This window comes from Antechinus flavipes, chromosome 3 (genome assembly GCF_016432865.1).
Source record: "Antechinus flavipes isolate AdamAnt ecotype Samford, QLD, Australia chromosome 3, AdamAnt_v2, whole genome shotgun sequence".
NCBI lineage: Eukaryota > Metazoa > Chordata > Mammalia > Dasyuromorphia > Dasyuridae > Antechinus > Antechinus flavipes.
This window is the reverse complement of record NC_067400.1, coordinates 609,677,780-609,702,741: the sequence shown is the minus strand read 5'-3', so window position 1 is coordinate 609,702,741 and position 24,962 is coordinate 609,677,780. Positions and strand designations below refer to the sequence as shown.

The window sequence follows — 24,962 nt, the reverse complement described above, 5'->3', positions numbered from 1 at the left end:
TTCTCCACGCGCCGCCAGGGGGCGCTATGGTGCAGGACTTTGAGCCCCGCCCCCGCCCCCGGCCCCGCCTCCGCGGCCGCCACTGCCCAGCCTCTAGCCTCGCAGGTAGCAGCGCCCGAGGGGTCCTGGCTCCCGGCTCCCGCGGGGCCTCCTGGGAGTTGTGGTCCGGATCCCGCCCCCTGGGGTTGCGCGCTAATCTAGCGCGCACTACGACTCCCGGCAGCCCCTGCGGCGGCCCCTGGAAACTGAAGCTGCCCGTCGGGGCGGCGCTGGCAGGCGGCGGCGGGCTGGCAGCGACCCGGCTGGCCCTGAGCGACGGACGTACGGACCGGAGGAGCGGCTCTGCGACGGAGCCTCGGAGCGAGCCCGGCGGGCGGGCTAACCGCCGAGCCGAGCCGGGCTCTGGAAGGGCCCCAGCCCGGGACAGACCACAGGTCAGAGCCGCTTCTCCGGCCAGGTGGGCGGGCGGGGCGGCCGTGAACCGAAACTTTGGGGTGAGGGGCGGGACCAGGAGGGGGCGGGGCCACTGAGGGGGAGGAGGCTGGGGGAGGGGGAACCACTACGGGAGTGGGGGGCTGAGCCGGGGAAGGCTGGACTAGGGGGCGGGGGAGGGGGAGATGTCTGCATTGATAGGGGGAGGGGGGAGAGAGCAGAATGCAGTGATATGGGGAGGGGGAGAAGGAGCATCTTTGAAAAGGAATAGGGGGAGAGGAGAATACAGAATGATATAGGGGAGGGGGAGACAGGAGAATACAGAATGTTATAGGGGAGGGGGAATGGAGAGTACAGAATGTTATAGGGGAGGGGGAATGGAGAGTACAGAGTAGGGGAGGGAGAGACAGGAGAATACAGAGTGATACAGGGGAAGGGGAGAGGAGAATACAGAAGGGGAGGGGAAATGGAGAGTACAGAGTGATATAGGAGAGAGGGAGAGGAGAATACAGAATGATGTGGGGGAAGGGGAAACAGGAGAGTACAGAGTGATATAGGGGAGGGGACAGGAGAATACAGAATGTTATAGGGGAGGGGGAATGGAGAGTACAGAGTGCTATAGGGGAGAGGGAGAGGAGAATACAGAAGGGGAGAGGGAATAGAGAGTACAGAGTGATATAGGGGAGAGAGAGAGGAGAATACAGAATGTTATAGGAGAGGGGGAATGGAGAGTAGAGAGTAATATAGGGGAGGGGACAGGAGAATACAGAGTGATATAGGGGAGGGGGAGAGGAGAATGCAGAAGGGGAGGGGGAATGGAGATTACAGAGTGATATAGGGGAGGGGGAGAGGAGAATACAGAATTTTATAGGGGAGGGGGAATGGAGAGTAGAGAGTGATATAGGGGAGGGGGAGAGGAGAATACGGAATGATATAAGGGAGGGGGAGATAGAACACAGAGTAACATAGGGGAGGGGGAGAAAGGAGAGTTTAGAGTGATATAGGGGAGAGGGCTGAAGGAGAAGGGGAGAAGAGAGAACCACCACGTTGGGGGAGAAGGGGGACCACTGAGAGATGAGGAAGAAAAGGGAGACCATGAAGAAATGGGGAAAGGGAAGAAGGGAGGACCACAGAGATGGACTGGTGAAAGGGGGAAGCCCCAAGGGTTGGGTCTCAAGTAGAGGGAAAGAGAATCCTGGAGGGGAGGAGGAGATGTTGGCCCAGAATGGTGCCAGGAAGAGGAGGTGCCTCTGGAGATCGGAGGGTCTCTCTTCGTTTCCCCCAGCCAGGGCAGGATGACCTCACATTGGGGGTTTTGGGGGGGAATTGGGGTTCAGGATTGGGCTGTGCCATGTGTGTGTCTGAGGTCCCATCCAAACTGGAGGCCAGGAGGAGGAAGAGCTAGAGAGGGATGGGGATGATGCTTCTTATTGGAGTTGGGCTTTAAAGTTTAAAGGATTTGCCCCATGGCCACTGGAAGTGCGGTCTGTCGGGAAGCTTCGTTCCCTCATGTTGCCAAGGAGGGAGCAGGGATTAGAAGTTAGTGACTAGCCCAGGGTCCCACAGTTAGGGTCCCAGCTGGGAACTGGAGCCAAGACACTTGACTTCACTTCAGAGCTCTCAGGAGTCAGAGAAGAGGGAGGGGCCGCATGTAGGAGGGGGACACAAAAGGGATCATTCATAACGGGGTGGGGGGGAGGCAGCAGGGCTGTGGTGCAGAGGGTCAGAGGTGCAAGGGCAGCCTAGGCCGATTGACTTTTCTCTGTCCTCATTTTTAATCTCTATTGAATCTCTTAATCTTTATCCTGTTGTTGATCCTTTCCCCCTGCTCATGGGAGACTCTCCCATCTAGGCTTTTGTGACTGTGCTCCCTCGGGCTCCTGCACTCTCTCTGTCTCTCTCCTCCCATTTGTTTGATTGATCATCATTTGGGTCATACCCACTAACTTGGGGTGTCCCGGGTCTTCCCTTCTCCCTCTATATTCTGTCAGCTGGGGATCCCATCAGTTTCCAGAGTCAGAAGTCGTCCCTACACATGGTTCTTGATGTCCACCCCCAGCCTTAGTCTCTCTCCCGAGCTCCAGGCCCTCATGTCTGCTGCCTTTTGGATCTCCTGAACAGAATGTCTCATTTGTTCAGCTGTGTCTGGGTCTTCATGACCCCGTTTGGGTTGTCTTGGATCCTGGAGCGGTTTGCCATTTCCTTCTCCAATTCATTTTACAGATGAGGAAACTGAGGCAAACAATGTTATGTGACTTGCCCAGGGTCATATGGCTACTCAATGTCTAAGGCTGGATTTGAACTCAGGTCTTCTTGGCGCTAAGCCTGGCACTCTGTGCACTCTGGGGCTCTTTGGCTGCCCACATGGATGTTTTGTAGCCAGCACCGAACTCCGTCTTCCTAACTCTCCCATTAGTTCCGAGGACACTGGGTACCCAGGCTCCCATCTATGTCACCCTCAGTGTCTCCTTCTCTCTCACCTCCCACATCTAGTCCTTGCCAAGCCTCACAGCTCCTCCTTCACAAAATCTCCCATCTGCCCCTTTGCTTTGTGACGCTGCGGCCGGCCTGGGACGGGCATTCATCACCTCGCAGCCGACCGTGGCCCTCCCGCCTCGGGTCTCTCCAGCCTAGCCTTCGTTCCCAGCAAAGGGAGCTGCTCGAAGGGCAGGTCTGACCACATCTCACCCTCCTCAGGCAACTCCAGTGACCTCCTCTGTCCCCTTCTCTCCTCTTGCTCAGTGACTACCGGGGCTTCCTATTACTTCCAGGGACCAAGGATTTGCCCCGTGGTCACAGTAAGGTAGGTTGGAAAGCATTATTTCTCTATTTTACTAATGAGGGAGAAGGCTTTGAAGTTAGTGACTTGCCTAGGCTCCCACAGTGAGAGTCTGAGCTGGGAACTTGTGGCTTTAAAAGCCTTTCAAGACCTGTTTCCTTTTCCCATCTTCCTTTCCTCCACATCCTTTGGGATCTAGTGCCCAAATGACTGTCCTACCTCCAGACATTTACCCTGGCGGTGTCCCACGTCTGGACCTCTCTCCCTCCTGTCTTCCCTGATTTCCTTCAAAGCTCAGTTTATGTCCTGCCTTCTTCAGAAAATCTTTCGGGGTCCTTTATCTTAATCTCCGAGACTGCCTCCAATTTATCCCACTGAGACTGCCTCCAATTTATCCCTCCTTATCTCTGTTTGCACAGAGTTGTCGGCCTATCGTCTCCTCCGCTAGACCGTGAGCTCCTTAGAAGCCACTTCTGTCTTTTGCCATTCTTGGTGTGCCTGGTGCTTAGCCCGTTGCCTGGCATACAGGTGGCTTTCTTAATCTAGTCTGAGTTCTGCTCAACTATCATTTTTGGGTTTTTTTTTTTAATTTTCAAAACATATACAAGGATAATTTTTCACCATTGACTCTTGCAAAACTTGTGTTCCAGATTTCCCTCCCTCCCCTAGATGGCAAGGAATCCAATATACGTTAAACATGGTAGAAATATATGTTAAAACCAATATTTGCAAGCATATTTATATAGTAATCTTGTTGCACAAGAAAAGTTAGATCAAAAAGGAGAAAAAATGAGAAAGAAAACAAAATGCAAGCGAACAACAAAAAGAGTGAGAATATGTTGTGCTCCACATTCAGTTCCCACAGGCCTCTCTGGGTATAGATGGCTCTCTCCATCACAAGATCTTTGGAACTGTCTGTTCAACTATCAAAGAGGTTTTTCTCAAATATGGATTTATGTCTCCTCCATCCCTCCCCTGTTCAGTGAATTTTAGTGGCTCTCTATTTAATCTTTAAATTTAAATTAAAAAAAAAAAAAACCCAACCGTCTTCTGTTTGGCTTTTAAGCCCTTTACAACTTTCCTCATGCATTCTCGGACACAGCCGTATCGGATGTTCCTCCTACACCCACTTTATTTCCCATCTCCATAGCTTTGCTCAGCCCTGTCACCAGTCCTTCCTCACCTCAGCCTCATAGAATCCCTCCAAGCTTCGGCTCAGCCCCCACCTTCTGCAGGAAGCCTTCCCAATCCCACCCTATGCCCCAGCTACCACTGCTGCCATCTCTTCCTCTACTCTGTCTATATTTTGTATAGATACACATCATCTCTAATAATGTCTGGCACATAGTAGGTGCTTAAAAAATTCTTGTCTGACCAGGGGAGCTGTATCTGGCCCCTTTGCCTCCTGCCCAGTTACCTTTTGCCATCTGGGTTTGGGCTCTGTAAAGCAGTTCCTAGGGAGTAGCCCCTTCTCAGATGGCCTGTGAGGTCCCAGTTCTCTCCGTCCTTTTAGCTAATTTTATCTCAGTGTGCTGTAATTGTTTTGTGTGGGAGTGCTCTACCCAGAATCCCCCAGGACCTACCCATGATTACTCCTGGGGCATCTGGAGCACCCTGAGAGGTAAGAAGGAATAGGGGACAGCTCAGAGTCAAGCTCAAGGCAGGAGCTGAGTTGGAGCTCTTTGGAGGCTGGGACTCTTTGGAGAGTGGAAAAACCACTCTGCTTCTCACATGCCCACCTTTCTCATCTCCAGCTCTTTGCAAACTTTAGGATCCTTTTCCCACATAGGACTCTGGCTGAGGCAATAATGGTAGAAATGGGCCTTGTCACAGAAGGAGCAGTCCTAGTTTCAGGTGATTTAGCATCAGTTTGGGAATACAAACAGGAGGGAAACAGTTCTCTCTTCAACAAGTTTACTTTCCTCCCAATTTCAAATGTCTTATTGATGCCTTTTGTTCTCCCATCAAAGTCATTTCTGGAAGTAACTCCCTAACCCTCCAGATTGAACTCCTTTTGGTAACAAAAACTCAATAAAAATGAGCATATTTGTGCCCATGGCCAGCCAGTAAATATCGATTAAGCACCTACTATTTGCAGGCCTTTGTACCCTAAGCACTGGGTACAGCAGGCAAAAGACAATTCAGGAACTGTCACCTCCCACCCTCCTCGCTTCCAAAGCTTAGAATCTAATGGGGGAAGAGAAAACAAAAACTGTGGGGGGGACGTGATGAAATGCAAAGGAGACCAGGGCAATGATGGGCTGACCGCCTTGGGCCTCCTCCTTCAGTGGAGGACCTGGAAGATGCTGTCTGCTGCCCTCCTTCCACTCTCTCCATTTTAAGGAAAAGAGGGACATGATCCAGGATGGGACCATGTAGACTTCTGCACCAGCACTTCCCCAGCTCTCCATCTAGTAGCCTTCCGTTCCCCAAGATGGAATGATATAATTGGTACAGACTGAAGAGCAAGCCAGGAGGGGTCTGGTTCGGTAATTCTGTAATTTCATTGGAAAAGAGAAATTCCCTAGTGAGGAGGCTCCCCTACCCATGTGGGTCCACACTGCCGGCGTCTTGTTGCAGACTTCAGAGTGCTTAAGAGACTTGTGGTCAGAGCCAGGCTTCTCTGTCCAGCAGAAAAGTCAAAAGGAAACCACTGGAGGAGGGCGAGAACTTGGGAGCGTCAGGGAAAACTTTGAAGTACAAGAGGAAAAAGCCTCTGGCTTGAGCCTTGAAGGCAGGTTCTTTGCTGGAGAGGAGGAGGAAGGGGAGGAGGAGAATGAGGAAGAGGAAGTAGTGCATCAGCTCATTCCTGATCTCCCAGCTGTGACAGAATCCCTGAAATAGCTGTAGGATCTTGTCTTCTTGGCCAGAATCGAGTCTTACCCCAGTCTTCAATCTAGACCTCGCAGCTTGTGTTGACGGGTTCACGAGGATTGTTCTTGCCCTTTGCATCTGGAGGGTGAGGCTTCCTGTATCGTGACTTTGTTTTGTCTCAGAAAACCTTCCATAGGAAGGTAATGATTTTAAATAGCCCATTACATCATCGGGTCCTTCCTTCCAGGCCAAACCAGACCACTCCTCATACGTGTTTGCTGTTTGGGGAGCCCACTCTCTGGGTGTTCCGGGCCCCTGGTCCATGTCCACGATTTTGGCCTCTGTTGACTGTCTCAGCATAGGGTAGGGACATTTAATTTGTCTTAGATTTTATTGTTGCTCAGTCGAGTCTGGCTCTTCCTGATTCCGTTGGGGGTTTTCTTGGCAAGGACACTGGACTGCCTTCTCCAGCTCATTTCACACATGAGGAAACTGAGGCAGACAGCATTAAATAGCACGTCCAGCGTCACACAGCAGGGAAGTGTGTGAGGTCAGATTTGAACTCCAATCTTCCTGACTGCGGTACATACAGCGCCATCTAGCCTCCCTTGTTTTTACTGTGCTTGTTTAATTCTAAAATTATTATAAACACCTGTGTTCCCTGAACTCTCTGGGGTGGGGGTGGGGATTAGAGAGAGGTACAGAGCAGGCCTGGCATCTCAGTAGTTGCCAATCGAGTTAGAGGAGCCAAAGCTAAGGGTTTGGACTAGAGAACAGTCTAAAAGAAGGAGGGAGGGAAGGTCATTGATTGCTGCTGGCCCTCGAGCTGGGTTTGTGCCCCCTGACTTTTCTCCACTTCTGTTGAACTGATCCCTCCGTTTTTGTTTGCCTTGGCTGCCGGTTCCCATAGGAAGGCTTGTTTGCTGACCTGCCTGGTGACCTCAGAAACAGAAGGAAGCCCCGGGGGCAGCCGAGTCCCAAGCAGAAGGTGCAGTTGGAGTTGAGGTAAGTCCTGCTCACCTGTGTGCCCGTTTCCCCAGCCCTGGGAGTCGGGACTCGGAGGCCAGAATGAGCACAAGGGTAGCGTTTCAGATGGCTATTTCTGTGAACCATTAGCTGCCGGGCCTGATGGTAATTTGAAGCATCTGGGGTGATTAAAAAAAAACCTTCAGTGATTTATTTGTGACTTGGTGATTGTAATAGTGACATGCGTGTGGAAACAATCCGTATTGCACAATTTGAGGAGCCGGGCTCTCTATTTACAGGAAAGCTAATTAGGAAGTGCTATGTTGGCAGTTTTTTTCCTTTGTGGCTTTGAAAATGGGGTTTTAAATGGATGGGCATAATTACTTGGGTATTTACATCTGCCAAGTGATTCTGAAACTGGTTTGGCTGAGAGAGAGTGTTTGGAGGAGTGGACACGGCCCTGGACTTGGAATCAGGAGGCCTGCCGTGGAATCCCGTTTCGGACCACTCGCTGGACAACTGAGTCACTTAAATTCCTCAGACCCTAATTACATCCTTGTTAAAATAGGAATTCTAAATCCAGTCCCTCCAGATTCTTGGGAAGAAACTGCTTTGCAGGCCTTCAAAAGTTACATCTGTCACTAATCGGGCATTTATTAAACACCTTCTAGGAGTATTCTAGGAGTAGAGTTGGCTGCTGGGATACACAAGGCTCCTGTCCTGCTTGGGGGGTGAGGGTGGGGGTAGGGCGCTTTCTTGTCAGGTACTACGGTGGCTGGCGTCGAGGAGGTAGAATCGGGAAGGAGCTTAGCTGGATGTAGCCCTAGAGCTCAGTTCTGAAGGGAGCCAGGGGTTGTAAGAGGCCATGAAGGGTGGGGGTGGGGGAGCTCGAGAGTTTTATTTAAAAAGAAAAGAAGGAAGGAAAGAAGGAAGGAGCAAATTGACCAGTTTAATTGGAACATAGGGTGTGTGAAGGCCAGGTGTGTGTGCAATAAATCTGAAAAGATAGCCCAGAGCTAGACTGGGGGCGGAGCTTGAAATGCCACACTGAGAAATCTGTGTTTTCTTTGAGAATTGCTAGAGCTTTTTGGTAGGAGAACATCGTATTCACATCTGTGCTCTTCGCAGTCGTATGGAGAGAATGGATTGGCATGGGGAGAGACTTAAGGCAGAAAGGCCAGGCAGGAGGCTGATGTTTGATGTGGGGGAAGGGAGGTGGGCTGAAATGGAGTGCTTGTGGGTGGGGAGGAGGGGACCAGAGGGGCCATGGCCTGAGGGTGGCGCCCTGAATGGAGAGGGAGGTTGGGAAGAGGATTTGGGGGCAGGAGATAAGGTGAGAGAGGGAAGAGGCAGGGGACCATGAGTATAGATGGTTTGCCTTATGAGTTTGACTAGGAAAGGAAGAAAAGACCTGAGGGAATAGAAGGGTTTGTTTGTTTTAAGGCTGGAGGGAATCTGGATCCTGGAAAAGAAGCAAAGAAAGAAAGAGAGGCTGAAGATTAGAGAAAGGGATGATAATGGGGACCGTTTGATCGAGGGCTTGGCCTTGGTGAGTGCGCCCTGCTGGCATTTTTCATTGTTTCATGTGTAATAGTCTTACCCTCCCAATGGAACTTGAAACCCCTTGATCCAATCTCCTGTGTTCCCTCAGGGGATATGGCAGATTACAGAGCTGGGGACATAGCAGGTATCAGGACCTATTTAAAGTCAGGAAACTTGTCCCTCTCCCTGTTTGTTTGTTTTCCTGGATCTGTGGCCCCAAGTAGGGAGCACCAAGAGGGCTCTTCAGTGCAGTTTCTGGTCCTAGCCAGTGGCTTGGGACCCCTGAGAGATTAAGGCTACACAGCCAGTCTGGCTCATTGGTCCTGGATCTTTTAGCCTCAGAGACTGGTTCACTGTTCATGCCATTCTTCTTCCCCTTCTTTTTTCTGTTCTCTGGGGCTCTCTAAATCAAGGGCCCTTGGAAGAAGAGGAGCCCAACTTCATGCTCACTCACTCTAGGCTTCATGCCAGGCCCAAGGCTGGGTCCTGGGGTGGTCCTGTCCTGGAGCAAGTTGGAGTTTAACAGGAAGGGTAGATGAGAACTGCAGGGGAAATGGGATTAAAGCAAGCAGGAGGTCTGGGTACCAAAGCTGAGGCCATCTCCATGGTGATGAGCATCTCCGGAACACCCCAGTGATGCTGGAGTTGAAATCAGGCGGGAGAGTGACCAGAGACTTCTTAAATTTCTTTGTGAGGTTCTCCTTTGTGAGCCTTAAGAAGCAGCTTTCCCAGTGGATGGTGTTGACTTTTTGGCTGGGCCTGCTTGGACCACAGAAAAGCTGTGAGAGTCGGGCCTTCCTAGGAGTTGGCATCCTGGTAGAAGGAGCACATTGAATCAGCAGATGATGAGCCCTGAAACTTGAAAAATGCCCGTTAGGGATATCAGCCTTAGAGTGAGAGTGGGCATTCGGCTCTGCCGGGCTCTGCCCCCATCAGTCACTGTTTGTCCTTCGCTCTGAATTCCAGCCATGAAAATGGGCCTCCCTCTCCTAGAGGGAAATATGTGAGAGGAGCCCTTGGTTATTACTTATATTTGGGGGGAGGCACTAATAAGTGTCTAAGGCTAGATTTGAACTCAGGGCTTCCTGATATCAGGGTGAGGGTTGTAGCTACTGCAACGCCATCTAGCTGCCCCATGACCCCATGGTGATGGCTCCTCCCTTCTCCTGCCTGACCTGCTCACAGAGCCCTCCTGGCTCCTGCTGACCTGTCAGTCAGTTGCATTTATTAAGCACCTGTTGTGTGCCGGACCTTGGGCTAAGTATGGCTAGGCTTAACCACCAGCTTGTCCACTTCAGCCTTTGGTGTTTCATATCTGTGGTTCTCATCCGACACCTGTCCCAACACCTGCCCTGGCCACTGGGTTGGCTTCTTTCACCTGCCCTGGTTCTCCCTCGGGCCTTACTACTGATGTTCTGGGCCGTGGAGGGAGCCCGGGAGGGGAGAGGGGCTTGGAGGTCTGTAGCCACAGAGAGCTAGTGCGCTCACCCCCTCCTTTTCCCTGGCTTTCACCACCCCGGCCTCAGTCGCTTCTCTGTCCTGTCTGATGCCCTTGCGTTTGTCTACGCCCCAGACTCCAGCCTCTTCCCATTTGCTCTCATTCTCCTCTCGAAAGACGGCTTCTGACTCTGTGATGGCCGCTCTGCCTTCCCTCCTGGCCTCTCCCTGCAGCTGCGCACAGGCCATTTCTGTTCCTCACAAGTCCAGCCTGTTTCTCTCTCTGATTCTGCCCACTCTTCCTTCATAATGTCACCGGTCTGCTCTGGGTTCCCGCGGTCTCTGCCCGTGTCACCCGAGGCACCTGCTCCCTGCTCTGGTGGCCTCCCGCCTCATCCCTTCCCTCCGGGATCACCCCTAATCCCCCTGAGGACACTTCCCATCTGACCGCCCTCCTACTGAAGGAGTTCTGGATCCCTGTTGCTTCTTAGCTCAGATGCAGTTTTGTCAGCCTGACGTTCAGGGCTGTCCCCAGCTGACCTCTCCAGCCCCATCTCCTCCCGTCTGGCCTCCCTGCTCAGCCAGGCTGTTCTCCTCGCCCTGTCACACCCTCACAGCCCCCATGTGCGTTCCTCCTTCTGGGTGTTAGCGCCTGGAATGCCCTCCCTCCCCACCTGCTCTCTGCTTATCTCCTTGGGGCACGTCCTTCAGAACTCACTGGAGCCTCCTCTTTCCCATGGGGCCTTTCCTGACTCATGCCGGGCTTCTGGCCTTTGGACCGGGCTGGTGGGTATCGTGCTTCACTCGTCCAGATTCGCTCGCGGTTTGGCTCAGTCAGGGATGTGCCCTTCTCTGTTCTAAGCTGTCTCCCCTCGGCGGCGACACTTGGCGCTGACTAGGGGACCCTCCGCGCTGCTCCTCGGCGGCAGCAGGAAAGGGGCACCGAGCCAGGAGAGCCGGGCTCCACTACCAGCTCAGACACCGAGCGCTGCTGCGCCCACAAGCTCTTGCTTGGGCACAATTCTTCATCCAAAAATGGGGGGATTGAGTGACTGGGGGAGCTTCCGGGCCCCTTCCAGCTCTGAGAGTCTCTCAGGCCTCAGCTACAATGTCTCTGAGACCTGCTCAGTCCAGGCCACAAACAGGTCAAAGGGAGTGTGGGAGGGCAGAAAGGTTCGTGTTTTCAGATGGGCCCAAAGCCTGTTCGGCTCGCCTCCGCTCTTTTGTTAAAAGAGAAGGAACTGGAGTGAGCAGCTCGTAATGGGGACACTCCCCCCAGATACCCAGAAGAGACTCAAGATAATTTAGGAGGCGATACAGACGCGCCAAATGGTGTGAGAACTACTGTGATAAATTTCATATGGTCTCTACAGTGAGAAGCTCGTGCCTGATGGACGGCCACAGTGGGAGAGACGATGGTTTCTTGTCCCTTTAGAGGAACATATGATTTCTCCTTGCTAAAAGCTGAGTGGAGGGGCCGGGCAGCCCCCTCCCATCAGGCCGTGGTCACGCCGGTGGCCGGGCAGAACCTTGCTTGGGCCCCCTCCTCCAGGAGGGCCAGGCAGGGGGGCAGCAGTCAGGGTGTAGCAGGTCGGTGCAGTGCGCTTTGTCTGAGGTATGGGCAAAGGAAGCCAAGAGCTCAAGGGATCACGGCCTGCCGGGCCTCCCTAACTGTTGCTCATGTGAACCCCTGTTCCCACATCGTGGCCTAGTGTTTGCACTAGAGACAGGGCTAGACTGAAGTTGGGGAGACCTCCCAGCTGTATGGAGAGAGGAGACCACCTTTAATGCCCCCACCTCTAGCTAGAGCCCCCTTAAGGTCATCTTGGCTTGGCAGCAGGCTCCTTTAAGTCTGCTTAAATTCCTGGTGCCCCAGGCCACCCCTCTGCTCAGGGCCTGCTGCCCCGTTGCAGTTTCCGGCTGTTGTTAGGGATGAATGGTCTGCCCTGCCACACCCTTTCTGTCTGAGCCTTGCCCAGCTGCTCTGCCTGGCCTATCCCACATTTGTTGTCCTGCCTTTCTTCTCTGCCCTCCTCCCTTGACCCTTGCTTTCCCTAGTCCCCTAAATGCCAGCTGCTGTTGTTGGCTTCCACCTCTGGCACCTGTGGCTGGCCCTGCCCACCCACCTGCCGGCCTCCCACAAACTTCCCAGCTCATTTTCTTGCCTTGTTCTGGCAGAAAGGTTGGCTTAGGAGCTCCCTCTCCCCCCAAACTGGGCTGGCATCTGGGGGGAGGGAAGGAGAAACATTTATTTTCAGACCTGAAATTTAATGAGTCTCAGCAAGCAAACCAAACTATGTGAAAAGGCAGGTCTCCCTCCCCGGCAGCAAGACCTGCAGGCACTGGTTCCTGGCTTCAGGATCAAGCTCCTTTTTCTGGCCTGACTTGCCAAACCCTTTTTTCAGGCTTGGGCTGTGACTTGGCTACCATCTGATGCTGAGAGAACGACTGAGCAATCTGAACGGGCACTGGGAGAGAGCCCAGCAGCCTGGCTGTAATAGAAGCACAATCATCTATGCATAAGATGGCAGGCCGTTCCCAGAGGGGTTGGAATTGTGGACACTTGATCCCCCCAGGAGCCCTCCCCTTAACATGTGGGATGAGCCGGACTGAATGAGGTAGCCATTGGTCCCATGAGCCCCTATTTTGCCAGATTTTCACTGGGATTGTATTTGGTAGTAACTGGAGGGAGGCTCTATTAACAGAAACCAGAGCTGTTTATTTTTGGCTGGGGGGTTAACTTCTTGAAGGTTGTGGTCGTCTCCCACGGGAACTAGCAGGATGACAGAAGAATAGGACAATAGGCAAGGTTTCCTCAGATTAACTAATTGTCAGCGAAGTCTCGTCTGGTTATTTTTTTGTTTGTTTAAATTTTTAAGAGTATTTTATTTTTCCAAATACATGCAAAGATAGTTTTTAACATTCACTTTTGCAAAACCTTGTGTTCCAAATTTTTCTCCCTCTTTCCTCATTCTAGACAGCAAGCAATCCAGTGTAGGTTAAACATGTGCAATCCTTCTAACCATATTTCCACATTTATCATGCTGAATAATAAAAATCAGATCAAAAGGGAAAAAAATGAGAAAGGAAAAAAAAAGCATGCAAACAACAACAAAAGGTGAAAATGCTGTGCTGTGATTGGCATTCAGTTCCCATAGTCCTCTCTGTGGGTGCAAATGGCTCTCTTCATCACAAGTCCAATGGAACTGGCCCGAATCACCTTGCTGTTGAAAAGAGCCACACCCATCAGAATTGTTCTTTTTATAATCTTGCTGTTGCCATGTACAATGATCTCTTGGTTCTGCTCATTTCACTCAGCATCATTTCATGTAAGTCTCTCCAGACCTTTCTGAAGTCATCCCACTGGTCATTTCTTTTAGAACACTTAATATTCCATAACATTCATAGACCATAACTTATTCAGCCAGTCTCCAACTGATGGGCATCCACTTAGTTTCCAGTTTCTTGCCACTACAAAAAGGGCCGCAACAAACATTTTTGCACATGTGGGTCCCTTTGGTTTTTTTATAATCTCTGGGATACAGGCCCAGTAGAAACACTGCTGGATCAAAGGGTAGGCATACTTTGGACATAATTCCATATTACTCTTCAGAATGGTTGGATCCATTCACAGCTCCACCAACAATGCATCAGTGTCCCAGTTTGCCCACATCCCCTCCAATATTTTTCATCATTTTCTGTTATCCTAGCCAATCTGCCAGGTGTGTAGTGGTGTCTCAGAGTTGTCTTAATTTGTATTTTTCTAGTCAATAGTGATTTAGATCACCTTTTCACATGATTAGAAATGTTTTTTTTTTCCTTCATCTGAAAATTGTCTATTCATATCCTTTGACCATTTATCAATTAGGGAATGGCTTGTATTCCTATAAATTTGAGTCATTTCTCTATATATTTTAGAAATGAGGTCTTTATCAGAAACACTGGTTGTAAAACTTATTTCCCAGTTTTCTGTTTATGCAAAACTTAAATTTTAACTTCATGTAATCAAAATTATCTATTTTACATTTCATAATGTTTTCTAATTCTTCTTTGCCCATAAATTCCTTCCTTCTCCACAGAGGTGAGAGGTAGATTATCCCCTGTTCTCCTAATTTACTTGCAGTGTCACCCTTTATGTCTAAATCATGAACCCATTCTGACCTTATCATGGTACAGGGTATAAGATATTGGCCAATGCCTAGTTTCTGCTATTCTGTTTTCTAGTTTTCCCCGCAATTTTTGTCAGCTAGTGAGTTCTTATCCTCAAAGCTGAAGTCCTTGGGTTTATCAGACACTAGATTACTATAGTCATTGGTCTAGTTTTCCCCGCAATTTTTGTCAGCTAGTGAGTTCTTATCCCCAAAACTGAAGTCCTTGGGTTTATCAGACACCAGATTACTATAGTCATTGGTCTAGTTTTCCCCGCAATTTTTGTCAGCTCGTGAGTTCTTATCTCCAAAGCTGAAGTCCTTGGGTTTATCAGACACTAGATTACTATAGTCATTGGTCTAGTTTTCCCCGCAATTTTTGTCAGCTAGTGAGTTCTTATCTCCAAAGCTGAAGTCCTTGGGTTTATCAGATACCAGATTACTATAGTCATTGGTCTAGTTTTCCCTGCAATTTTTGTCAGCTAGTAAGTTCTTATCCCCAAAGCTGAAGTCCTTGGGTTTATCAGACACTAGATTACTATAGTCATTGGCTATTGTGTCTTGTCTGGTTTGGGAAGGCTGCCTCGCTCAGAACACTTGGTGTTTGGCCACAGACAGTCCCCTGATACAGTGTGCAGGCCCTCACTGCTGAGGTTCTGGAAGGTCTCGAGTGGTGAGGATCCCTTGCTAGGGTCTGCTTGTCTTAGTTCAGGGTCTCTTCCTACTGGAACCTATCGCTGAGGACTAGGGGTCTGAGCCAGAGAGCACAGGTTCTGGACTAGAGGTGACCCAGGTCCAGAGTGAATTCGTTCTTTCCCTTCTCCGTTAGTGTCTCGTTTTCCCCCATAGTGTCCGCTTCTCTGCTTAGCCTGTTTGTGCTTCTCCATATGGCACGGACAGCCTGGGTCTGATCTTTGGGATCTTCGTAGCTTGTAGGAACTGCAGCTCCCACTCCTTTCAGCATCAAGGGGAAGGTTCTCCTGTCTCCCTGCCTGCCCCTCAAAAGCTCTGTGCTTCCAGGTCCCAGGAGATGGCGGGACACCGGTTATGTCTGGTTGGCATAGTCATCTCGGGGTGGCAGCAAGGCCAAGGGTTTCGTTTTGCTCTAGACAAGTGCCCCATGTCGCAGTGCCAGAGATTGGCTCCTGGATATATGCAGGAAGGGGAAAGAATTTTTGCCCAATTAGTGACCTGTGATAAGAGTTCTCTGGAATATCTTGTGTGCCCCTAAGGAGATGGCACTGTGGTGTTCAGGAGGGACATCTTTGGAAAATGGGCAGGCCTGGGGGCAGTGGAAAGCCTGCCCTGGAGCCTTTCCTCTATGCTCCCTGGCTCTGGCACCATTTCATCTCTAAGCCTCAGTTTCCCCATCTGAAAATTGAGGATGGTATACAGTCCCCTCCTTACTGAAGGTTTGCTGCAGAAGGGAAACACTGGGAAATTTCTCAGGTGCCCTCTAGATACTGGGGCCCGGCCCTTCGTGCCCCACAAGCCCCTCAGGGGAGAACAAGGGCAAGGAGGAGGGCATTGGGTGAAATCACCCCTATGGCTCCTTGGGTAGAAATGTCGTTTCTGGTACATATCTGCCAGGCTTGCACCACAGGGAGAGCTTTCTCAGCCACTTCTTTGCGGGCCTAGCCCCATGCCCAGGTGCTATAAGAGGAAGATTTGTAGAAGGCCTGGCCCTGCTTTCAAAGAGTTTACAGCCTCGCTAAGGAGAGACCACCCATAGAAAACACATTGCTAAGCCATCTGACGCCATAGACCAAAAGGAGAGGCTGAGCCATGTGGAACAGGGTGGGCAGCAAGGTGGACTGACCCTGAGCTAGCACGCAGTGGGTGAAGAAGATCTGGTGAGGGGGAACAGCGTGAGCAGAAGCCCAGGGGGCAGAATGAGCATGGATGCTGGAGCTGGGAGCAGTGAGGGCGAGTTCCCAGGCCCCAGGCCCGGCCATTAGCATGGGAGCAGCGAGATGTTCAGGAAGTTCTGGTTCCCTCAGGCTTCAAGAGAGAATAGAACAAGATCATGACTTGAGATACCAGCTCAGAGGCGTGGGAGAGGGGCAGTTGAACAGAGCCGGGAGTCTGGATGATCAGTATTGGGGGGTCAAGTCCTGGATCTGCTACTTATCTCTGTGGGATCTTGGATCGGTTTCTCTTGGGCCTTGATCTTGATCATCCTCACATACATGATCTGAATGACCTTGAGGCAATCACAGAACTTTCCTGAAGCTCAGTTTCTCCTTTTAGAAAAGAAGGTTGGCACTCTGCAGCGCAATTTGGAACTAGGCCCAAAGAGCTATGAAACTGCTACATATCCTTTGGTTCAGCAGTGTTTCTACTGGGCTTATATCCCAGGGAAGTCTTAAAGGAGGGAAAGTTTGCAAAAATGTTTGTGACAACTGCATGGCTACCCTTCAGTTGGAGAATGGCTGAGTAAATTGTGGTATCTGAATGTTATGGAATATAATTGTCCTGTAAGAAATGAAAAGCAAGATTTTTTCAGAGAGACTCACATGAACTGATGCTGAGTAGAATGAGCAGAACGAAGAGATCATTATACACAGCAACAGCAAGATCATGTGATGATCAATTCTGATGGACATGGCTCTTTTCAACAATGAGATGATTCAAACCAGTTCCAATGATCTTGTGATGGAGAGAGCCATCTACACCCGGAGAGAGGACTGTGGGAACTGAGGGTGGATCAAAGCATTGTATTTTCACTCTTTTTGTTGTTATTTGCTTGCATTTTGTTTTCATTTTCATTTTTTCCCCTTTTGATCTGATTTTTCTTATGTAGCATGATAATTGGGGAAATATGTATAGAAGAATTGTACATGTTTAACATAGATTACTTGCTGTCTAAGGGAGAGGATGGGAGAAAAAAATTCAGAACATAAAATTTTGCAAGGGTGAATGTTGAAAAACTATCTTTGCCTATATTTTGAGAATAAAAGGCTATTATTAAAAAAGAAAAGAAAAGAAAAGAAAGTTGGACAATGCCAGAAGGCCAAGGATGAAGCAAACATCTTATAGTGATGAGGCTAAAAGGTGCAGAAGGAAACATATAGCTAATGTGTGGCATTATTTTGTTTGATTAAACTTGTTACAAGGAGTTTGTTTTTCTTTTTTCTTTTTTAATTCAAAACCAGAGTGAGATTTGGGGATAATGGAAGAATTAGCCATAGTGTTGTTTGGGGGAAGAGGTAGAAAAGGAAAGAGGATCATTGTGGTATTTAAAAGAAAATGCACAGAAAAGAACAGAATGGAGCTCAGAAGGAAACAGATGAGTAGGACAGCTTTGAAAGTGATATGCTGAATTTATTCTGTACTTTTTTATTTTTAAAGCAAGCTGGCTATAATTGAGATAGCAATTTCTTTTTTTAATAGTATTTTATTTTACTTTATTTTGGTTGAGGCAATTGGGCTTAAGTGACTTGTCAAGGGTCACAGAGTAAGGAAGTATTGGATGTTTGAGGTCAGGTTTGAACTCAGCTCCTCCTGACTTGAGGATTGGTGCTCTATCCACTACATCAACTAACTGTCCCAAAGTATTTTATTTTTCCAAATTTATATAAAAATAGTTTTTAACATTCATTTTTGTAAAACTTTGTGTTCCAAAATTTTCTTCCTCCTTCTTCCCCAAGACAGCAAGTAATCTGATATAGGTTAAATATGTGCAATCTCTTTTTTTAAAGTAAAGCTCTTTATTTTCAAAATACATGTATAGTTTTCAACATTGATCTTTGTATTAAAAAAAAAATTCCCTCCCTTTCCTCCACTTTCTCCCCCAGAAGACAAGTAATCCAATTCATGTTAAACATGTGTCATACATCTTTGCACAATCATCATGCTTGTGCATTCCTTTTAAACATATCTTCAAATTTGTTGTGCAAGAAAAATCAGATCAAAAGCAAAAAAGAGAAAAAAATAAGCAAACAAATAACAATCACCAAAAAAAGGTGAAGAGCCAACATTTGGTTCACATTCATTCTCCATCGTTCTCTTCCTGGATGCGGATGGCATTTTCCAAACCTAGTCTGTTGGAATTGCCTTGAATCATTTGTTGAAAAAAGAGCCCTGTCCATCAGTTGATCATCACATTGTCTTCTTGTGGCTGTGTACGATGTTCTCTTAGTTCTCACTTCATTCAGCGTCAGTTCATGTAAGTCTCTCCAGGCCTTTCTAAAATCAGCTTATTTACCATTTCTTATAGAACAGGAATATGGTATTACATTCATATACTAAAACTTGTTCACGTGACATATTTAACATGTAAAGGATTGCTTGCCATGTGGGGGAGGGGGTGGACGGAAGGAGGGAAAAAATCAGTACAGAAGTGAGTGCAAGGGATAATGTTGTAAAAAACATTCTGTTCTGTCAATAAAAAGTTATTTTAAAAAAAAACAAAAACAAAAATTTCTTCAGCCATTTCCCAACTTATATTCCTCTTTTTTCTGTTCTATTTTTTTTTTTTTTGCTTTTTAAGCACAAAGTTTTAAAAATTAAAAAATGAAATTGAGGTGTTGGGTTAGATGGTCTCTGACATTCCTTTCAGCCATAGCTCCGTGATTCCGTGATCTTTGGGTTTCTTTTTTCTCCTTTGTAAAATGAGATTATTTTAAAATTTGAAAATTAAATGTAAAATAAATTTTAATTAGAAAAGTGACCAAGAACAGAATCTAGAGCTACAAGTTGTAATAATCGTGTTCCGGCACAACTGGGCTGGTATTGTCCAAGGCCATTCAGACAACCACAGCACTAGAATTTGAACCTAGATGTTGGCACCCAAATCACATGCTCATTGCCCACAAGCTTGTCACAGGCTGCTGGTAAAGTGCTCTTGTATCACTGCACACCTGGATGACCTGCAGAAGCTCCCACATTGATCCACTCCGTCCCACTTCTCCCGTCCACTGTGCCCACAGATAGCTCCCAGGCAGAAGTCTGTGCTTGCCACTGTTTCCTTAGGCTGCTCTGCCCTCTATTATCTTGGTACTTCCTTCCCTGTCTTATGTCCTAACTTTAGGGAAAAAACAAATTCCAAAGCACCGGGGGAAGAAAGAGCTCGAGCCAAGGAAATAAAACTTTGCAGAATTCTTGGGAGATGTTCAATTATAGAGTTCTGGTGATGAAGAGAAATTATTCAAAGACAGGACAGCGGACTTTATTTGTATGGAAGGAAAGATGGGAAGATAGCACCTACAGCACTGTGCTAAGTGCGTTACCAGCATCTCATGTGCACGCCGAGGGAACTTAGCATCCAACTTAGATTGTTTTTTAAATGCACAGAAGCTGGAGCCAAGGCCAAGTAACAAAAGGACAGATCTTAGCACAGCCTGGCCCTGTAAAAAAAAAAAAAGTGTCAGGGATGCAGCATCCCCAAAGAAGATGGAGTTATGGAGGGTGAGCTGAGGACAAGTAAGAGGGTTTTAGGCCTGTGGGGAGGAAAAAAAGGGCTGAGGAAGGGCTGGGGCCTTCCCTTGGGGAAGAAAAAAGGGGCTGAGAAAGGGCTGGGGCCTTCCCTTGGGGAAGACAGGAGGACAGAGAAAAGAGACTGGCTTGATTCCTCATTTATTCCCATTTCCTCTACAAGGAGAATGACCTTCCCCTGACAGGGACAGAAACAGAATGACTGCTGGGTAATTGACAGCTGATGCTGTTTATCTGGCCCAGCCGGACTAGATTCTTGGGCCCTACAAGAGCTGGCAGAGGAGTGACCGGGCCACTGTCCTCGAGGTCATAGAAAAACGGGAAGGGGAGCACAGGCCTGGAAAAGGGCAAACATTATCCCAGTCCTCCTGCAGGGGGAGAGAGCAGTCTGCCAACTTTAGGCCAGGAAGCTCGAATTTGGTTAAGGGGAAAGAGTTTAGATTAGACTGGCAAAGAGATGCTCGGCCTTGGGCAGAGAGAGAAGCGTGATTATGAAGAAGCAGCAGGGCTTCACAAGGGCCATGTACCCAGCTTCCAAGGTATTCCTGGTTCTGCTCGTTTCACTCAGCATCAATTTTATGTCAATCTTTCCAGGCCTTTCTATAATCAGCTTATTTATCATTTTTTATAGAACAATAATATTCCATTATCTTTATATACCACAACTTGTTCAGCCGTTCCCCAATGGGGAATCTACTCGATTTCAGTTCTTTCCTACCACAAAAAAGAGCTGCTACAAACAATTTTGCACATGGGGTCTCTTTCCCTCCTTGCTGGGCCAGAGGGTATGAACAGTTTGGTAGCCCTTTGGGCATAATTCCACATTGCTCTCCAGAATGCCTGGATCCGTTCACAACTCCACCCACAATGCATCAGTGCCCCAGTTTTCCCACATCCCCTCCAACATTCGTCATTATCTTTTCCTGTCATCTTAGCCAATCTGAGAGATGTGAGGTGCTATCTCAGGGTTGTCTTATTTTGTCAGTAATGATTTAAAGTGATTTTTTCAAATCACTGTGGATGGCTTTCATTTCCTCATCCTACTTTCAAAGGTGTTCACTCCACAGCAGTGGCTGCTGATGGGATCCATCTCCTAGTCATATTGGGCATGGAAACTCAGCGTGGGCATCCTGGGTTGAGTCACCCCACTTTATGTTCCACCCTCTTAACTTGACCATGTTTCTCCCCTGCCTTTTTTCCCATGAGCTCGTGTTCCACAATGTTTTCTGCCACCCTGTTTGGATGCTGTGGTTCAGCTCTGTGGTTGTTCTTAGCTTTGGGCCTCTTCTTTCTCTAGCTTAATTTTTTTTTTCCTGAGGCAATTGGGGTTAAGTGACTTACCTAGGGTGACACAGCCAGGAAGTGTCTGAGGCCAGATTTGGACCCAGGTCCTCCCGACTTCAGGGCTGGTACTCTATCCTAGCTGCCCCTGGGCCTCTTCCTTCTCAAGAGCCCTGAGTTCAAGTTGTGAAGTTTGCCCAGTAGTCTTATCTGAGAAGGGGCCAGGGAAAGACACCTTTCTTTCCGGGTGGTCCTTCTGGGAGCCCCTCTCCCAGATTCCTACTCACCCAGTCCTTTGTGGCCTGGGCAAGAACAGGAAACAGCCCAGTCCAGGATCAGAGAACATTGGATCTAGAAGAGGCTTCATTATAATCCCAGCAAACCACAGCCATCATTGATTGACCTGGGAGCAGAGCCATGGGTCCTGAAAAAGATCTGGGGTTCTAGAGGCCCCCAAACTCAGTAGTCTTTAGCAAAGTGCCTTGGCAGCCCTAAAATGTAGCTATGGGGAGAAGTGAAGCATCTGGGGGGGAGGGAGGCAGTTTTGCTCTGCTCTGGCTTGGGAAGACCACCCTGGGAATAAGCACAAGAGGGCACCAGGATGTTGGGTGAGCAGCTGAGCCGGAGTGTTTAAATTTCCGTCGTGCCCACGGCATTGAGCTTGATGCTGGGATACACTTCTAAAAGACAGCTTGGATTCTAATGGGGGAACAACACTTGGGGTGGGGAGGATGGGAGCCAGGGAGGGGTGTTTGATCCGTGAAGTTCCAGGGACCATTGGGTCCTCAGGTGAGCTGGACGTCGGGGTAGTGCTAAGGGCAGGGATACCACGGGATAACATGGCTGGGGGCTTGGTCTCTCCCCAGTTGGGGCAGGGGAAGGGCAGCGGGAGGAACTGGCCCTGTCCATTGTGGCCCCTGAGGGCAGCCCACATGGGCTGACCCAACTTGGGAGGGCAGGAGACCAAGGCTGAGCAGAAGGTCAGAGTGGTTCCCTGATGGTAGGGACAGAGGAGAGCACAATTGGGCCCCCCATGGTCCTGGGGAGGTGGCTGTGCTCATATAAGTATTAAGGACCCAATGAGTACAGGATGCCATGGTTAGCCTCCCTCGAGGCGTCTGGCTGCTCGGCCGGGCTGTGGGATTGATGGGAGCTGAGGGAGTCCCTGCCACCTCCATAATCCGGGGCTTCTCGCTCTCCTGCCCAGCCCAGTCTCCTGGGGAGAGCTGCCAGAAGTGGCTTAGCAGTCCCAGGCCGGGGCTGCCCAGTGGCTTAGCTTCTGGTATACAGTAAGCGCTCTATGAGTTAGAATCATCACAGTATCAACAAGCGGTAAATCAAAGACTTAACACAGATTGTTTTTTTCTTGTATTCATTCAAATATTACATCCCTGTGCCCTGAGAGAAGTGGGGCAAAATGTGAGCTGAACTGGACCGTGGACTGACACCACGTCCAGTTACTTTCAGGGCCTCGAGGCTTCAGGCCAGCGACTCACTCCGTGGAGAGGGTGAGGGGTGGGTCACAGAGAAGGGGGGACGCGAGGAAGAGATGGTGGCTGCATTGCGCCCTGTCTCCCGTCCCGTGCCAGGCTGTGCCCTCTGTTACCCCCCACACACACACCTGGCTGCGCCCCCGACCCTCCCCGTCCCCAGACCTGGCCATGTCCCCTCCTACCCCACCAAGCTTGACCCCTGACCCCGTATCCAGCTGTGCCTCCTGGCCGTCCCTCCCATGTCCAGCTGTGTCCCTTGTCCCATCCATGCCAGGCTACATTCCCCTATCCCCAGTTCAGCTGTGCCCCCATTGCCAGGTTGGGCCATGCCCTCCTGTCTATCCCCATTCCCCAGCCCCCAGCTGTGCTCTCTGTGCCCTTGTCCCTCCTCACCATGTCAAGCTGTACCCCCTGTCTTTCCCCAGGCCCACTGTGTCCCCTGGCTGTGCCCCCGTCCTCCCCTGCCCCCCACTGCCTGCCTTGGTCCCCCGGCCCTGCACTAGTGGAGGAGCCGGGAAGGGAGCTGGGCTTTCCGGATTGGTTGCTTTCCGGGGGAGTTCTCCCTCGAACTTATTTTGCCCCAAGAAATGCAGGAGATGCTGAGACTGGGATAATTACCCAGCACCTCCCGCTGCTTTCTGCCGCCTAGGCAGAAACGTGGCCAGTTTGGAGAGTCTCCTAATTAGCCAGCAGGTCGGGAAAGTTCTTCCTTTTAAATATTTAATGACTTTCCCCATGGAAGCCTGGCTCCGAGGGTATTGAAAGGGGAGGCTCCCAGCAGGCCGAGCCCTGGAGGCCTGGGTAACGAGAGGCCCTGGTTTCAGAGCGGAGTCCCACTATGGAGGCCCCTCGGAGCCAGGCTGTCTCCCGGAGAGGCTCGCCCAGGGCCCAGCTGTTTGGGGTGGGGGTCCCTGCTGCCCCCGGCTTAGGGGCGGCCTTAGCCCTGCACTGGTTGTCCTGGGTTGGCACTCACAGGGCATGACCCTGGGCCCCCTCACTCTCCCAGCTCCATTTTGGCAGAACTCCTGTGGAGACCCCCACCCCCACCCCGGGGTTTCAGATGGCCTCTTGAGCGCGGCTCAGGCTTATACCCCGAGAGCCGACTTCTCTCTCAGGTAGCCAGGCTGCTTGGAAAGCGCCAGGCTACCCACAAAAAGGTGGTACTTCCCCGAGGGAATCCCCGCCAGCACAAGTGCTGTGCCTGGGAGACCTTCCAGCTCATTTCCTCCACCTCAGCCCAACCTTTGTCTCCCCGCCCCCTCCCCTTCCGAAATCCCTGCTGGATCACCATTGGGACCTCCCTCCCTTCCCATTCCCCCGACTTCCCTGTCGGGGTGTTCCAGGCACTGGCAGCAGCTCCCCCGACCAGGGGTCTGCTTGTGCATCCAGGGTCCCTACACGAGAGCCAGCCCTTGCGGCTGGGGCCCCACCTTAAAGCTGGGCAAAAGGTCAGAGTGGTTCCCTGATGGCAGGTCCCCGAGGGGTGGCCATCCCTGTACAAGTAGAAGATCCCTGTTTCCAGGGGACGCAGGACCATTTGAGCATGAGATGCCGCAGTTGGGCCGTGTTGGCAGGTGACTGGAAGGCTCGCTTTGAACCTCCCTGGGGGGAACCTGGGCGGGGGGGTTGGGAACTGCCGCGGGCTTCTCAGGCCTCATGAGGGCATCTTTCCCAACCAGGCTGAGTCTTAGGGCCGGGGGAGTCGGCTCCTGCGACACCCCCTGCCTGGCCCCTTGGATGTCGCCACCCACCCCCCTGGCCCTTCACGCCAACCCTGCCCGGTCCCAATGGCTCTGGGGAGAGCCCGTCGGGGTGCCTGTCACTTTAAATACCAGTGTTCTGTTGCCTGTGCTGGGCTAAGTGACAGCTGGGGAGGGTGGGGAGAGCGAGGGGAGGCATGAGCAGGGCTGGATGTGTGCCTGCCTGCGGGCACCGCTCCACTCCCTGCCCGGCACAGCCTCGTCTGGGGGCTCGGGGCTGGCTACCCATGGGGCTTGGAAGGGGAGCCGGCGGCCCTGCCCTTCCTCGTCCAGGCGCTGCGTGGGGGCGAGGGGCTGGCCTCGCTCCTGCCAAGGAGAAGGGCACGCCTCCCAGTAGCCTGGGTTGGCCTGGGGGGGCACCCACCTGCTTCCCTCGTCCTGTGGGCTGCAGCCAGAGCCCCGGCGCCGAGTCCCTCCCCCGCCCTCAGCCTCCCCTCCTCCAAAGTCCGCCCAGACCCGGGTGCTAGCTCGCAGGGTCAGGGATCCAGACCGACCAGGGGACTGAATCGGGGCCCCCTCTGGCCACCTTGTGTCTCCTTTTCTGAAAAGCCCCAAGATGGGGGATGCTGGATTGCTGTCGGGGCAGGGTTTGCTGTGGCAGCTCCCGAGGGAAGAGCGGGCAGCTCGTGGGGTCCTTTGTCTGGCCTTCTGAAGGAGTGGGAGCAGGGCTTTCCTGGAGAAGGGGCCCTTTGCCAGCTGGAGCCCGGGGCTGGGGCTTCCCTTGGGTACTCCCCGGCTGCCCGCTGCCTGCCCGGGGGCCTCTGGGAACATGCAGCCCTTGGGCTTCTGACAGGTAAGGTCCCCGGGCTGGGGACGCCCATGCAACTGTGCTGTGGCTGGAGCATTCCGGCCCTTTCTCTTCTCCCAGTAACCT

General features: G+C 50.7%; 1 protein-coding gene across 8 annotated transcripts in view; it reads left to right on the top strand.

The window, feature by feature from the left end:
• The first annotated feature begins 260 nt into the window (after positions 1 to 260).
• MIB2 (MIB E3 ubiquitin protein ligase 2) overlaps positions 261 to 24,962 on the top strand; it is a 49,160-nt gene continuing 24,458 nt past the window's right edge. For 2 of the 8 annotated variants that reach the window (XM_051988812.1, XM_051988811.1), the window contains exons 1-3: positions 261 to 434; positions 6,936 to 7,030; positions 8,435 to 8,540. Coding sequence is in view for 1 of the 8 variants with exons in the window: in XM_051988806.1 (XP_051844766.1) it covers positions 24,652 to 24,881 (230 nt within the window). In the remaining 7 variants the exon portion in view is untranslated. Of the gene's footprint in view, positions 435 to 3,008; positions 3,236 to 6,935; positions 7,031 to 8,434; positions 8,541 to 24,320; positions 24,882 to 24,962 lie in introns of those variants that run through there. The other 6 variants (XM_051988808.1, XM_051988810.1, XM_051988815.1 and 3 more) reach the window with 5 other exon arrangements.